The sequence below is a fragment of the Lepus europaeus genome, chromosome 9 (genome assembly GCF_033115175.1).
Source record: "Lepus europaeus isolate LE1 chromosome 9, mLepTim1.pri, whole genome shotgun sequence".
Taxonomy (NCBI): Eukaryota; Metazoa; Chordata; class Mammalia; order Lagomorpha; family Leporidae; genus Lepus; species Lepus europaeus.
Genome location: NC_084835.1, coordinates 6,693,367 through 6,707,666, shown reverse-complemented (window position 1 = coordinate 6,707,666; position 14,300 = coordinate 6,693,367). Strand labels below are relative to the sequence as shown.

The 14,300-nt window shown below is 45.1% G+C and overlaps 1 protein-coding gene across 5 annotated transcripts in view; it reads left to right on the top strand.

The window, feature by feature from the left end:
• Positions 1-14,300, top strand: part of RAD18 (RAD18 E3 ubiquitin protein ligase) — a 121,154-nt gene that overhangs the window by 63,519 nt on the left and 43,335 nt on the right. For 4 of the 5 annotated variants that reach the window (XR_009866743.1, XR_009866744.1, XM_062200359.1 and 1 more), the window contains 2 exons: positions 6,344-6,481; positions 13,179-13,353. Coding sequence is in view for 3 of the 5 variants with exons in the window: in XM_062200359.1 (XP_062056343.1) it covers positions 6,344-6,481; positions 13,179-13,353 (313 nt within the window). In the remaining 2 variants the exon portion in view is untranslated. The remainder of the gene's footprint in view (positions 1-6,343; positions 6,482-13,178; positions 13,354-14,300) is intronic. The other variant, XM_062200360.1, reaches the window with a different exon arrangement.

Below are 14,300 nucleotides of genomic sequence, written 5' to 3'. Positions count from 1 at the left end.
GGTCTCCCATGGAGTGCAGGGCCCAAGCACTTGGGCCATCCTCCACTGCCTTCCCGGGCCACAGCAGAGAGCTGGCCTGGAAGAGGGGCAACCGGGACAGAATCCGGTGCCCCGACCAGGACTAGAACCTGGTGTGCCAGCGCCGCAAGGCGGAGGATTAGCCTATTGAGCTGTGGCGCCGGCTGTATTTAGTTTTTGTGAGCTTCTGCTAAACTATCTTCCAGCGTGGCTGCACCATTTTGCGCTCCTAGCAGCAGTAGGCAAGAATTCCTGATGCTCCACATCCTCAGCATTTGGTGCTGTTGGTGTTGGAATTTTCACCATTCTCACACATGGAAAATAGAACTAAAATACAAGTTTGTCTTTTTGCAAAAAATTTTGAAATCCATGCCTACTTTTTTCATACCATGCATTTTTTTCATGAACTTTCTGAAGACCCCTTGTGTGCATGGTTTTTAAGCATTCCTTGCACCAAAGTAGACTTGCAGTTCCATTTTCTGTGAACTTTGTGAAGCACCTTTGTAGGCGTGCGCTAGTATCTCACTGCTTTGACTTCAGTTCCCTACTGACATAATGCTGAGAGTCCTTGTATATACTTGTCATCTCTGTATCGTCCGTGATGAGGTGTCTAGGTCTTTGGCTCATTTTTAAATCATTTTCATATTGCTGAGTTTAAAATTTTTTTGTATACCTTAGATGATAATCTTTTCTAAAGCAGCTATGACTGTTGATATTTTCTTCCAGCTTTTGGCTTGTGTTATCTTTGTCTTGATAATCTGTCTTAATAAAGTTTGACAGCAATCTTTGAAATGATTTACTAGATTCCAGTACACTTGGTATGCTCCAGGACAAAATACAGTGCAGCATAAGGATAGTTCCTGGATCAGTTTAGGGACCAGCTTATGATCTTCTGAGTAGAGAGTAAGCATTGGACAAAATTGAACACCTGTAAAAACTATATGAATACTAGAATTTTCCTAATTTGATAAAGCTAACCTCATACAAATACAGAACTATCATATTTATTCAGAAAATAGAGTATTTTCCATTGATTGAGAATAGGTTGTCAAAATGGAGGAATCTGGAAAACATCATGCTGAGTGAAATAAGCCAGTCCCAAAGGGACAAATATCATATATTCTCCCTGATCTGTGACAACTAACCGAACACCTAAAAGGAAACCTGTAGAAGTGAAATGGACACTATGAAAAGCAATGACTTGATCAACCCTTGTCCTGATTGTCGAGGAACAACTTACTATTTTATTCTTTTTAGTATTTTCTTGTTTTACTTAATACCATTGGTTGAGCTCTTTAATTAACACAGAATTATTCTTAGGTGTTTAAATCCAACTGAAAATTGATCCCTGTTAAAAGTAAGAGTGGGAATAAGAGAGGGAGGAGATGTACAGTTCAGCACTTGCTCCCTTGGACATACCCCTAAGGGTAAAGCTAAAAACTTGCCATGGAACTCCAAATCCCATTAAAATTGGCAGGTACCAACGCCACCTTACTAGTTAAAGTGATCAGTTTAAGTTCGTAATTGATCATAAAGATAGGATTAAGTGTCAAAGGGATCACATAAACAAGACTAGTGTCTGCTAATAATAATTGATAGAATTAAAAAGGAGATAACGATCCAACATGGGAAGCAGGATACACAGCAGACTCATAGAATGGCAGATGCCCTAAATAGCACTCTGGCCTCAGAATCAGCCCTTAAGGCATTTGGATCTGGCTAAAAAAACCCATGAGAGTATCTCAGGCATGGAAAGACAAGACACTGTGGCAAAAAAATGACCTAAATGAAAGATCTCTGTGAGTGAGATCCCAGTGGAAAGAAGGGGCCATCAAAGAAGGAGGTACCTTTCTCTGTAGGGAGAAGAGAACTTCCACTTTGATTATGGCCCTGTCTAAATAAGGTTGGAGTCTGTGGACTCAAGAGGCTTCCATAGCCTTGGCAGCTCATGACAAGAGCCTCAGGTGATCACTGACGTCATACATAAAAGTATCAGTTGTTAAATCAACAATAGGAATCACGGTACACTTGCTTCCCATGTAGGACCTCTGTCCTTAATGTGTTGTACTATGTGAATTAATGGAATAACTAGTACTCAAACAGTACTTTATACTTTGTGCGTCTTTATGGATGCAAACTGTTGAAATCTTTACTTAGTATAGAGTTGATCTTCTGTATCTAATGATAATTTAAAATGAATCTTAATGAAGAATGGGATGGGAGAGGGAGTAGGAGATGGGATGGTTTGTGGGTGGGAGGGTAGTTATGGGGGGAAGAACCACTATAATCCAAAAGTTGTACTATGAAATTTATGTTTATTAAATAAAAGCTTTCACAGTTCAAAGGCCACAAACCTTGGTTTTATCAGAGGGGTGGCATCAGAAGCAGTTGGAGTTCATTGGCACCAAATGAGAGGTGAGAACAGTTAAGACAGACAGTTGTTTGTTGAATGTTGTGTTGAGAGAAGATTTTTTTCCCAATTTTTCGAATTGGGAGATACTTAGTTCACTGGCTTTCAGAGCTTTTGACCTGTACTGAGAAGTGCAAGTTATATCACCACTAACTATATACACAAGGATTACGGAAGCCAAAATTTCTCAAAATGACTTTTACCTTTTACATCTTTAATGCACTCTGGTACTTGCTATGCTATTCTTTTTTGGATACTCTTTAAGGATTTATTTTGTTTATTTGAAAAGCAGAGTTACAAAGAGAGAGAGGGAGAGAGAGAGAAATAGAGAGAGAGAGGGAGAGAGAGAGAGAGAGATTGATTGAGATTTTCCTTCCACTGGTTTACTCCCCAGATGGCCTCAATGGTCAGGGCTGGGCCAGATCAAAGCCAGGAGCCAGGAACTTTTTCTGGGTCTGTCACGTTGGGTACAGGGGCCGAAGGATCTGGGCCATTCTCTGCTTTCCTAGGCACATTAACAAGAAACTGGATTGGAAGTGGACTGGCCACCTATATGGAATGCCGGCCTCTGTGCTACTCTTTATTTCATTAAGAACAAAGGTCTGATCTGCGGCTACGAACTTGTTTTCACAAACCACACTCTGGATTTCAGAAGCGCCACTCTTCTCGGAACCAGCACTTCATGGTGTCTCTGAGGCTGGTGGTGACAAGGAAGACAGGTCATGTGTGCACAGGCAAGGTGTGGTGGTGGAGAACAGGTGACGTAGCCACTTGAGGGAATAGGAAAGCAGACTCTTAGGGAACTGTGGAAAGTTGAGCAGTAGTGTGTTGAATGCTCACTTGAGATTCATCAGGCACCACACAGATGGTGGTATGACTTTGTCTCCTTCTTGGGAGACGTTGGTTTTGGTCTTGTGCATTGCTGGGTCAGAGAAAGCCTCAGAGAGCCTCAGAGACACTGTTAAGTGCTGGTTCAGAGAAGAGTGGTTAAAGTGACCAGGGAGTGAAGGGCTTGGGACTAGAGATGATTCTATTTGAGCTTCGGCAGAAAGGGTGGTAGGACGCAGGAGTTAAGCATCTTGAGGAATATGAGTTGGTTGACTATGGAGTTGGTCGTCAGCTCCCTCAGCCTGCAGCTGGCAGGGCCACTCTCACAGGAGGTAAACTCAGGACACAGAACCGATATTTTCGATGCGAGGGTGCTCCTTGCCAGATGGCAGACCTGAAACAGGGTGCGTGGGGAAGTGGGAACTATTTCATTGGTGGATTCTGTTGGCATCCTTCATTTTCTGAGCAGCATCATTGGACTTCTTGGGTCAGAGCCAGAGCAGTACAGCCATGTACTTTCGGTTTCCAGGCTGGCTGTGGGACCATTAGACTAAAAGCAGGAAAGGAAAATCCCTCTCAAATCTGGGATTTTATTGCTTCAGAAAATAAAGTTATTAAGCCTCCTTGACTGTTAGTGTGATGGCTTTTGCAGGTCTGTTCCCTCGTCGTGAGTCCACAGGCCAGCAGGTATTTCCTGAGGCCTTGCTAGGAGGACGTCTTAGGCGTGGTCTGAGTTACGTAGATCGCGTAGTGCTGTGTTTCCCTTGCCTGACAGAAATCACCCAGTGATGGTGGCGGTGGGAGCCCCTGGTCCCAGGGATGGAGGAAGTACAGGAAGTTGTCGTCAAATGCGTAGTCACGCAGTGCTGGGACAGGTCAGCTGGCTCGTGTTCTAGACTCCTCTCACCCGGCTCTGCAGAGCTGCGTTTTTCAGTAATACTTATGGCCAGCTTCTATTTCTTTAACTGAAATTTCAGCTAGTCTTGTATTTAAAATTTACCAGCCGTCTTGCAGCCCAGCCCATTTGTTTCTTGGCAGTTTGCATGATCAGCGAGCACACGAGCGGTCTCCCCGAGTCTGTGCTGTGCCTGTGCCTATCCCTAAATAGGAAGCCGCTTTCTCTCTCTGCTGTGGTGCTTCATAATTTAGTGCTTGCTTCCACAGTGAATCATTTTCAAAAACAGAATCATTGCAGTCACAGGGCTAGAAAACCAGCATGTGTTTTTATTAAAGGCTTTGAAAAACCCATTTTTAGGGAGGGGACTGGTAAGATCAGTCTGATAGTTCAAAGGAGAACGAAAGACTTGAGAACGGCCACAGTTACAGATCAGCAGTGTTGACCCGAGTGTGCACATGGGGGCAGAGCTGGCTCCCTGCAGTCGGGGGGGGGGGGGGTCAGGGAGCTCCATCCCACAGACTCACCCGTCCATGAGGGCACCTCGACAGAACCCATGGGATCCATGGGAAGGTGAACTTAAAAGATAAGTGTATTTTGCTGCAAAATCTTTTTGAAATCCATGTGTAGTTTTTCCATAATATGCAATTTTCCATGAACGTTTTGGAGTCCCCACGAATGCATCAATTTTAGGGTTGTTTTTTTTTTTTGGCATAAAAACAAACTTTTTTTCTCTCGGTTTCTGTGAATTTTTGTAAGTATCCTTATAGAGACAATTATTTTTCATTACTATCACTTATCTACACTGTTTTTTTTAGTTTTTAATTGACTTGGAATTGTGCTTGTTTATGGGGTGCAGTATGTTAATGTGTACCCATGTGTGATGTACAAAGGGATCACCATCTCTGTCCCCTCAGGTGTTACTGTGTCCGTCTGTTTGGAACCTTCAAGCCATTCTGTTCCAGTCATTTTGTTATCCACACCTTGACAGAGCTGTGCCTTGGCTCAGAGGCATCACAGATTTCTCTCTACATCCAATGTAGTCCTTACACCTTAGTACTTTACTACCAGGAAAATGGAAGAAATCAACTGATAAAAAGAGTATTGATTATTGAAAGAAAAATTCTCAAGCTTTTTAAAAGCTGTTTCCAATATGACTCTTTATAAAAAATGTTTACAGGATTTGTGATACTACTTTGAACTATGGCCTAAGAATGGCAGAAACTGACTGAGGGGCCAGCACTGTGGCATGGTGGGTAAAGCCATTGCCTACGGTGCTGGCATCCCATATGGGTGCAGTCCTGGCTGTTCCACTTCCTAGCCAGCTCTCTGCTAATGGCCTGGGAAAGCAGTAGAAGTTGGCCCAGTTCCTTGGGCCCCTGCATCTGTGTGGGAGACCCAGAGGGAGCTCCTGGCTCCTGGTTTGGATTGGCTCAGCTCTGGCCGTTGTGGCCATCTGGGGAGCGAATCGTGGATGGAAGACTTCTCTCTGCCTCTGCCTCTCTGTAACTCTGCCTTTCAAATAAATAAATCTTAAAAAAAAAAAAAAAAGAAAAAGAAAAAGAAACTGTCTGAACCATGACACAGAATCACAGGTACATTTCCTGAAGTACACAGTCACACGGTGGCTGGGTCTTCTTGATTAATGGGTATGGATACTCTTAATTAGTGTCGCAGAACTGAAGCCACCCTGAGGTCAGTGTTGGTGACATGTTCAGAGATGGTAAAGGAGTGAAAGACCTGGGGCTAAAGGAGGGCCGTAGAGGGCCAAGGGTGTTCTGTGGGAAACCGGCAAGAAACGCGGAGTGCAGGAGGACTATAGTGGGCATCCGGGGCACCCCTGTTAGAACCCCGCCTTCCCGAGGCTCTGCGGCTGCGTTCACTTACTGTGCTACTTTCTGTCTTAGGGCCCTTGCACCTTGCAAATTAGAGTGGCAGTGTCTGTGTTTAGGAAAGCACCTCCGTGCTCTGTGGGGTTTGCAAGGAAACCCAGAGTATCACATCTCTGTGTTTGTATGGGGGAAGGGAGAAAGCTCCCCAGAACTGCCGTGACCCCCAGCCCCTCCACACCCCCGCCGGTGTTCCTGTGCACCTGAGGCACCTGTCTGTGCAGGCTCGCGCACCCCTCTGCCCGCTTCACCGCTCTAAGTGTCCTCGTGCTGGCTCTACTGAGAAGGCCTTTTGAATTTCAGGTAAGAAACATCACAATGAATTTCAGCTTCTGGTGGATCAGGCCAAAAAAGGATACAAGAAAGCTGCTGGAATGGCAAAAAACCAAGAGAGCAGAAGAGAAGAGGAGGCTACAGGAATTCCATTGTCTGTGTGCATGGGTAAGAGGAAGAAAACCAGAAACACTGTGAATTTCATTATTTTTAATACAAAAAGGACAAGCCACAGTAATTGACTTTGGCGTTCTGAGGTCTTTGCTGTGGGAGCAAGTAGGTTGTGGAATGTAAATTCAGTTTGTTACTCCGGAGCGGCCTGAAGCCGCGGTCTCTGAAGCCTGTTCCTTTCAGCGAGTGATTAGTTATGCATTTCTTGGTTTCTTAAGCTTGAGGATATTTTCTAAGTGTTGGGTTTGCTGCTGGAGAGCCTAAGATATCCTACAGAGAGAATGAATTATTGTTGTTACAGAATGGTGATGTTTGCTGTGGGAGAAATGTTCTGACAGAAACAAAAGCTGCACTCGGGTTGCCAGTCCACGGCACATCGCTTTAATCTTGATGCTTGTTACATGGAGCTTGATGTTTCTCTCTCTCAACACACACATATGTCTGATATATACAATATTCTACAAGAGTTCTATACATTTTAAAAGTTTTTTAGAAGGACTTTTTTGTTTGTTTTTATTTATTTGAAAAGCAGACAGAAAGAGGTCTTCCATCTGCTGGTTTACTCCCCAAATCTCTGCCACCTCCAGGAGCTTGGCGTTCTGTCTGGGCCTCCCATGTGGCTTACATGGACCTGCTGCTTCCCAGGCTCTACAGTAGAGGGCAGCTGGAACGGGACGCGGAGCCCCTGTGATAGGAGATGCAGATATCCCAAGAGGTGTCCTACCCACTGTGTCAGACACCCACCCCATATGGTTTTTTTATTAACATGTGGTCAGGGCCTAGCACTGTGCTCTAGCGGGTAAAGCGGCCGCCTGCAGTGCCAGCATCCCATATGGGTGTTGGTTTCAGTCCCGTCTGCTTCACTCCCAATCCAGCTCTCTGCTATGGCCTGGGAAAGCAGTGGAACATGGCCCAAGCCCTTGGGCCCCTGCACCCATGTGGGAGACCCGGAAGAAGCTCCTGGCTTCAGATCGGTGCAGCTCCGGCCGATGCGGCCATCTGGGGAGTGAACCAGCAGATAGAAGACCTCTTTCTCTCTCTCTCTCTGCCTCTCCTTCTCTCTCTGTGTGACTCTTACTTTCAAATAAATAAATAAATAAATCTTAAAAAAAAAAACCCAAAATGTGTGGCCGTGGTCTATATTTTGTGGCACGTTGAACACTGTGTATTGATCTAGGCACGATCATTCCCTTTTGCATCTCCTCCCATCGCATTATGTTTGGAGCCCTCTGGCTCCACTCTTCCAGCTCTTCAGAGCACATTTATTAGGGTGCTGTGAATGTTAGTCACCCAGTGTTATGTTCCTAATGCTGGGCCTTGGGGCGTGAACAGGGCAGAATCCTTTAGCGGGAAATTCACAGGAAAGTTGGTTTTCTCTTTGTTGTGGTAAAATGTATATAGCACAGCATCATTCTTTTAACCATTCTTAAGTGTTCAGTTCATTGGCGTTAAATTCACAATATTGTGTAGCCATCACCATTATCCACACCCAGAGATGTGTATTTTATTCCCCCCATGGGCTCTGTAATTAGAGAACAGTGGTCCTCCTTTCCCTGTGTCCCCGGCCGGCCTGGGATCCTCTAGTCTGCTTCCCTGTGGTGGGTCCCCCACGTGGAGCATCTGTCCTTTCCTGTCGCTGTATTCCTTTAGGTGTAGTGTTCTCAGGGCCTGGCCGTGTTGCACACACATTCCTTCCTTTGTGTGGCTGGGTAATATTCCATTGTGTGCGTGTACCACATTTTGTTGTCTCCTTGTTTATTTCCACCCTAGTTATTGTGAGTAACACTGCTGTGAGCCGTGGGGTCACCCCTCTGTTCCCTGCTTTCCGTTCTGGAGGATTTGTGCTTAGGAGCAGAGTTCCCGTTCACGTGCTAATTCTTGGTCTGGTCTTTGAGAAATCGCCACACCGTCCTCCGTGGTGACTGTGGTATTTTACACTCGCACAAACGATGTGTGAGTGTTCCGGTTTCTCCATGTCATCGTCCATAATTGTTACTATCCGTTTGTTATCGTAGACAGAGGTACAGATGTTTGTGGGGTTTTGTTTGGTTGTTTGTTTTGGGCTTGTTTTTTTTTAAGATTTATTTTATTTATTTGAAAAGAGTTACAGAGAGAGAGAGAGAGAGAGGTCTTCCATCTGCAGTTTCACTCCCCAAATGACTGCAATGGCCAGGGGTGGGCAAGACTGCAGCCAGGAACCAGGAGCTTCTTCCTGGTCTCCCATGTGGGTGCAGGGGCTCAAGGACCTGGGCCATCCTCTACTGCTTTCCCAGGCCATAGCAGAGAGCTGGATCGGAAGTGAAGCAGCCAGGACTTGAACCGGTGCCCATGTGGGATGCTGGGGCTGCAGGCCAGGGCTTTAAAAGACTGTGCCACAGCACCGGCCCCTACTTGTGGTTTATGATTTGCAATTTGTTAGTGACTAATGATGCTGAGCATCGTTTCATGTGGTTGTAAACAACTTGTCTTTCTTCTTTGGAGAAATAAATATGCAGATCATCCACCTGCTTTGTGGTTGGGTTGTTTATGTTGTAGTTGTTGCTGCTGGGTGGTGTTTAGTCCAGTATTAAGGTGGTGGTTGTGGTGCTCATGTCCTGTGTTGGAGTGCCTGCATGGAGCTCTAGCGCTACTCCTGATTCCAGCTTCCTCCTAATGTAGACCCCTGGAGGCGGCAGGCGGTGGCTCAAGTGTTTGGGTCCCTGCCACCCGTGTGGGAGACAGCAGTTGGGTTTCTGACTCCTGGGTTAAGCCCCTGATATTACGGCCATCTGAGGAGCGAACCAGCAGATAAGAACTCTCTGGCTCTATGCCTCTCAAATAAAAAAAAAAGTTTTTAAAAATTCTTTGTGTATTGTAGCTATTAGCCCCTCACCGTGTTGAGAGGGCGCTTCAGGATGCTCACGGGGAAAGATAATTAATAAGAACATCTTAGTGTGGATGTGGCGCTGCAGACGCTCACATCTCCCCCTGGGACGTCGGGTTTCATGCCAGATTCCGGCTGATGCAGACCCTGGCAGGCAGCAGGAGGGGCAAGGAACCGGGCTCCCGGCGCCCACGTGGGAGGTCTGGGTTGCGTTCCCAGCTCCTGGCTTCAGTTCTTCAGCACAACTTTCCTGGATTTTGGAGCATGAACCAGCAGATGGGGGCTCTGTGTCTGTCTGTCTGTCTCTCTCTCAAATAATAGTAACCTAAAGCAGATAAATTTATTTTAGTATAAAACTTTTTTGAAATCCATGTGCACATGCTCATTTTCCATGAAGTTTTTGAAGATCCTTCTTACAGTTTACAATTACAAGCATTTTTTATGTTTCTTTTTGCTTCTTGGTGTCCTTTCATGCCCAGAAACGCTTCCTTTGATGAAGTCCAGTCCGTTGTTTCTTTGTTGCCTGTACTTTTGGTGCCTATCTGTAAAACCATTCCCGAATCCAGTACCAGAAAGATTTTTCCTTCGTGTTTTCTTCTAAGAATAGTATAGTTTGAGTTCTTCTGTTTAGGTCTTTGGTCCATTTTGAGGTAATTTTTGTATTCTGTATCAGCTGAGTATCAGACCTGATGGTTTTGCGCATAGATGGCCAGTTTTTCTTCACTCTTTGTTGAAGCCTGTTCTGTCTATATTGAATGTGCCCAGTAGTCTTGTTGAGAATACATTGACCATATGTGTGAATATTTATTTCTGTACTCTCTAGTCTGTTGGCTCATAAGTCTGTGTATATGGCAGTGCCTTGCCGTACTGCTTTAATTACTATAGCTTTGTGATAAATTTTGTAATTGGGGAATGTACATCCTCCAACTTTGTTTTTCTTTTCTAATATTATTTGGCTATTTGGGGACCTTTGAGATTCCATATAAATTTTAGGATGTACTTTTCTGTTCCTGCCGAAATCATTATTGGGATTTTGTTAAGTATTATACCGAATCTGTAGGTTCCTTTGGATAATATTGGTAGTTTAATATCTTCCAATCCATGAACATGGGATGTATGTCTATTTAATCATGTCTTTATTTTTCTTAGCAATTTTATAAATTGTTAAGAAAGATTTATTTATTTATTTAGAAGTCAGAGTTACAGATAGAGAGGCAAAGACAGAGAGAGAGCTTCCATCCATTGATTCACTCCCTAAATAGCCACAATGGCCAGGGCTGGGCCAGACTGAAGGCAGGAGTCCAGAGATTGTTCCGGGTCTCCTAAGTGGACACAAGGGCCCAAGCACTTCTGGCATCCTCCGCTGCTTTCCCAGGTGCATTAGCAGGGAGCTGGATTGAAAGTGGTGCGCCTGGGTCTTGAACTGGCATAATGCCAGCCCCACAGTTTTATAAATCTCAGTGTTTTTAGTATGTAAGTCTTTGTCCTCATTGTTTAGATTCATTGCTAAGTCTTTTGTTCTTTTAGGTGCTGTTGCATCCCTTATTTTCATTCTCAATTCTGTTGGTGCCTTTTGGTAGTTTGGTGCCATGGTGTATACCTCATGATTTTTGAACAAGTTGAATTTTTTTCATGTAATTATTGAAGAGTATTCTTAGAAATGTGTCTAGCTCTTGAGAAAATTTGGTTTAACATCTCCAATCACAAAAATGTTTGTGTGTATTAGCTGAGTCTCTGCTGGCTGTAATTGAGTGCTTGTGCCTAGGGATTCTGTATTTTGTGTGTATGGACACTGAGTGTTGTCCTGTCTGCGTGGTGAAGTTGATTGCTGCTGTGAGATTGCTGTGCACGAATGTACTTGTGTGGCAGGGGAGGAGAGAGCGAGACAAGCAGACAGACACGCAGAGACTAACTGCAAAGGTGGGTTGTGTGGAGAACCATGGGCCAGTGGAACTACTGCTTCTTAGAATGAACAGTGAGGTGTTGGGTTCTCTCAGCTGAAACCTGCCCTGTTGTGTTGCGTGTCTCAGTCTCCCATTTGGGGCTGCGTTTGAGGCCCGCTGGCTGAGGTTGAGATCTAAGGGCAGGCATAACGAAGAATTTACTTTCAGTGCCTGAAATTCTTGAAAGATGTTTGTCCCAGAGAGCAGATTTATGTTCCAGAAGCATGTGAAGGAGAGGAAGCAGTGAGAGAGGGATACGGATAGCGTGCAGAAATGAGAGATGGCTGCACCGCTGCATCGCCTTCTCCTGGCCCGTTGAGAGCGATCATGGCCTGGGTGCCCTGAGATCCAGGGTGAGAGGTTCTTAAACATGATGGGGTGTCTGCACAGGAGACACACAGGTTCTGGTGTGTTGGTCATTACTACATGAGAATGAACCTAGCTGAACATTTTTTGAAAGACTTATTTATTTATTTATTTGAAAGGCAGACTGACAGAGAGGTAGAGACACAGAGAGAGGGAGTCTTCCGTCTGCTGCTTTGCTCTCCAAATGGCCGTAAGAGCAGTGCATTGGACAGGGGGTTTTGTTTTGGTAATCATGGCTTGTTGCTAACCAGACAACATTATGCACTTATTCCAGAAATTATACCACTGTGATGGAGGCTCTTCTCGTGTTGTAAAAAAATGGAGAACTATTTTTGGAAAAATCTTGACTGTCTGAACTTGGATAGGCTTTCTGAAGAAGCCGTCTCACTCTTCCATAAATTTTCTCTGTAACAAGACCTTGCTGATTGTTTATGGCGTCCTCTTTGAAAGGCCCGTGCCCTGATAGGCGTGGTGTGTGATCTCTGTTTCTCTCCAAGGAAACAAATGAAAATGTGTACGTGCAGCCTGCATGCACAGCACTTGCTTAGCTCCTGACCTGAGACAGCACAGATGAGAACCCAGCGAAGCCTTGGCCATGAGTGCGTCTCACTTCTCTGAACACTCTGACTGCATTGCTCTAGCTCCCTTGGACCTTTGTTACCTCAGAAGCACAGTAAGACAGGCAACACATGGAGGTGTTGGATCCAGTGGAAGCATTTGTTGTGTCCAATTAGTTTTCCTGTTCCGTAGTAAATGGCTACGTTCTACTCAGTAGTTTAGATAAAGGATGTTCAGGGGCTTGCATTGTGGCATGGAAGTTTATATGTGATGCTGGCGTCCAATATCAGAGTGCCAGTTCGAGTCCCAGCTGTTCCACTTCCAATTTAGCCTCCCACTGATGCCCCTGGGAAGGCAATGGAGGATGACCCAAATGTTTGGGACCCTGCCACCCATGTGGGAGACCAGGATTGCGTTCCTGGCTCTGGTTTTGGCCTGACCCAGGCACTGCTCTTATGGCCATTTGGAGAGTAAAGCAGCAGATGGAAGACTCCCTCTCTCTCTTTGTGTCTCTACCTCTCTGTCAATCTGCCTTTCAAATAAATAAATAAATAAATAAATCTTTCAAAAAATGTTCAGCTAGGTTCACTCTCATGTAATAATGACAAATAATGGGATTCTCTTAGTTGACTCTTTGGTCCTTTGGTCATAATTCTTGTTTGTTGGTGTTCTCTGACCAATGAAATTCCTTAGTATTCTGTAAATGAAAGCCTCATTAGAGTTACAGGGTTTTTCCCTCTTCTGTGTTTAAAGTGAGCTTTATTTTTGAGATAATCTTGGAAACACAGGGTGAGCAGCATAATGACGCCAGGGCAGTGCTGATCTTTTTCTCGGTCATCGAGTTTTGGAATCAGTGTTGCACACACTTTTATTTTACTGAGTAGAAACAGCAGTATGGAAAGATCGCAGGAACAGTGGGCATATGGAGGCTGGAGACTTGAAGAGACTTTTTTTTCCTTTTTAGACGGGGAAAACGATGGAATGAAGTTCTCAGCGACGACCTCGGTAACAAACCACCTCACTCACGCAAAGCTGGGCTCCCCAGGGAGGCTGGCGCCCGCGAGACCAGCTGGTTCTTCTCGTTATTCTGATGTTCAGGAAGCGACTGTCCTTTCGTCAGAATCTGGGTCCTGCAATAGGTAAGACGCCTGCAGCCGTCAGTTCTTTTAAAATTTCTGTTTGCTGTGTACGCCTAGACAGACACACAGCAGTATCAGGAAAGCTGTGCCTGGCGCCGATGTCCGTCTTCGTTCCAGCCTCCCCCACGGCCTGTCCTCCTCACGGCAGGAGCCAGCTGGGCGGGAGCAGGCAGAGCGCTGGTCCAGGGGCTGGCTGCTCAGCTCTGTAGCCTCTGTCTCTGTTTTCCTAGTGTCGGAAAGCAAAGTGGGAAAGGCAGTGGGACTTCTGTCAAGACGGTGGGTGAAGGAGGTCATCAGAAAGATGGTATATAGAAAAGTAAAACAAGGTGGAGAAACGTAACTGAGTAAATAGATCGGGTTGGGGAATCTAAAAATTGGAGTTTGGAGTTTTATTGATGAACTGTTTTGAGAAGATTTTTTAAGTGATGGTTTGTAAGATGTTAAAGAGCTAATTCACTTTATACAGCTATTTTATCTTCTGACATTTCATTTTATATTCCAAGGTTGAGCATGCCTAATCCAATGCTCCAAATGGCACACTTTGGGGAGTCTAAGGGGTTTTTGCGTTAGAGTTGCTCAACTAGCGAAGTCCATGCAACTGTTCAGACACGCAAACACTCCTACTGCACCGGTGCTGCTCAGGCTGCAGCCGCTGCTGTCAGCCGTGTGGCGCTGTTGTCTGTTCCCCCATGGTTGACCAGACCTCCAGAGTTGCTAACCTCTGCCTGCTCCGATGCCCTCCTGGCTCCTTCCTCCTGGGAGGAAGCTCTTCCTTTGCTTCTCCTGAACTCCTCCTTATCTGTCGGTGCCATTGCCGGTTTACAGTGCTGCTCAGACTAGCACGTGAGTGTAATTATATCGTCTTCACTGGTAGTTCGCTTAAAAATACTAGCAGTGCTCCCAAATGATAAATTATTTCTAATCTGAGTCATTAGATCAGAAAGAAG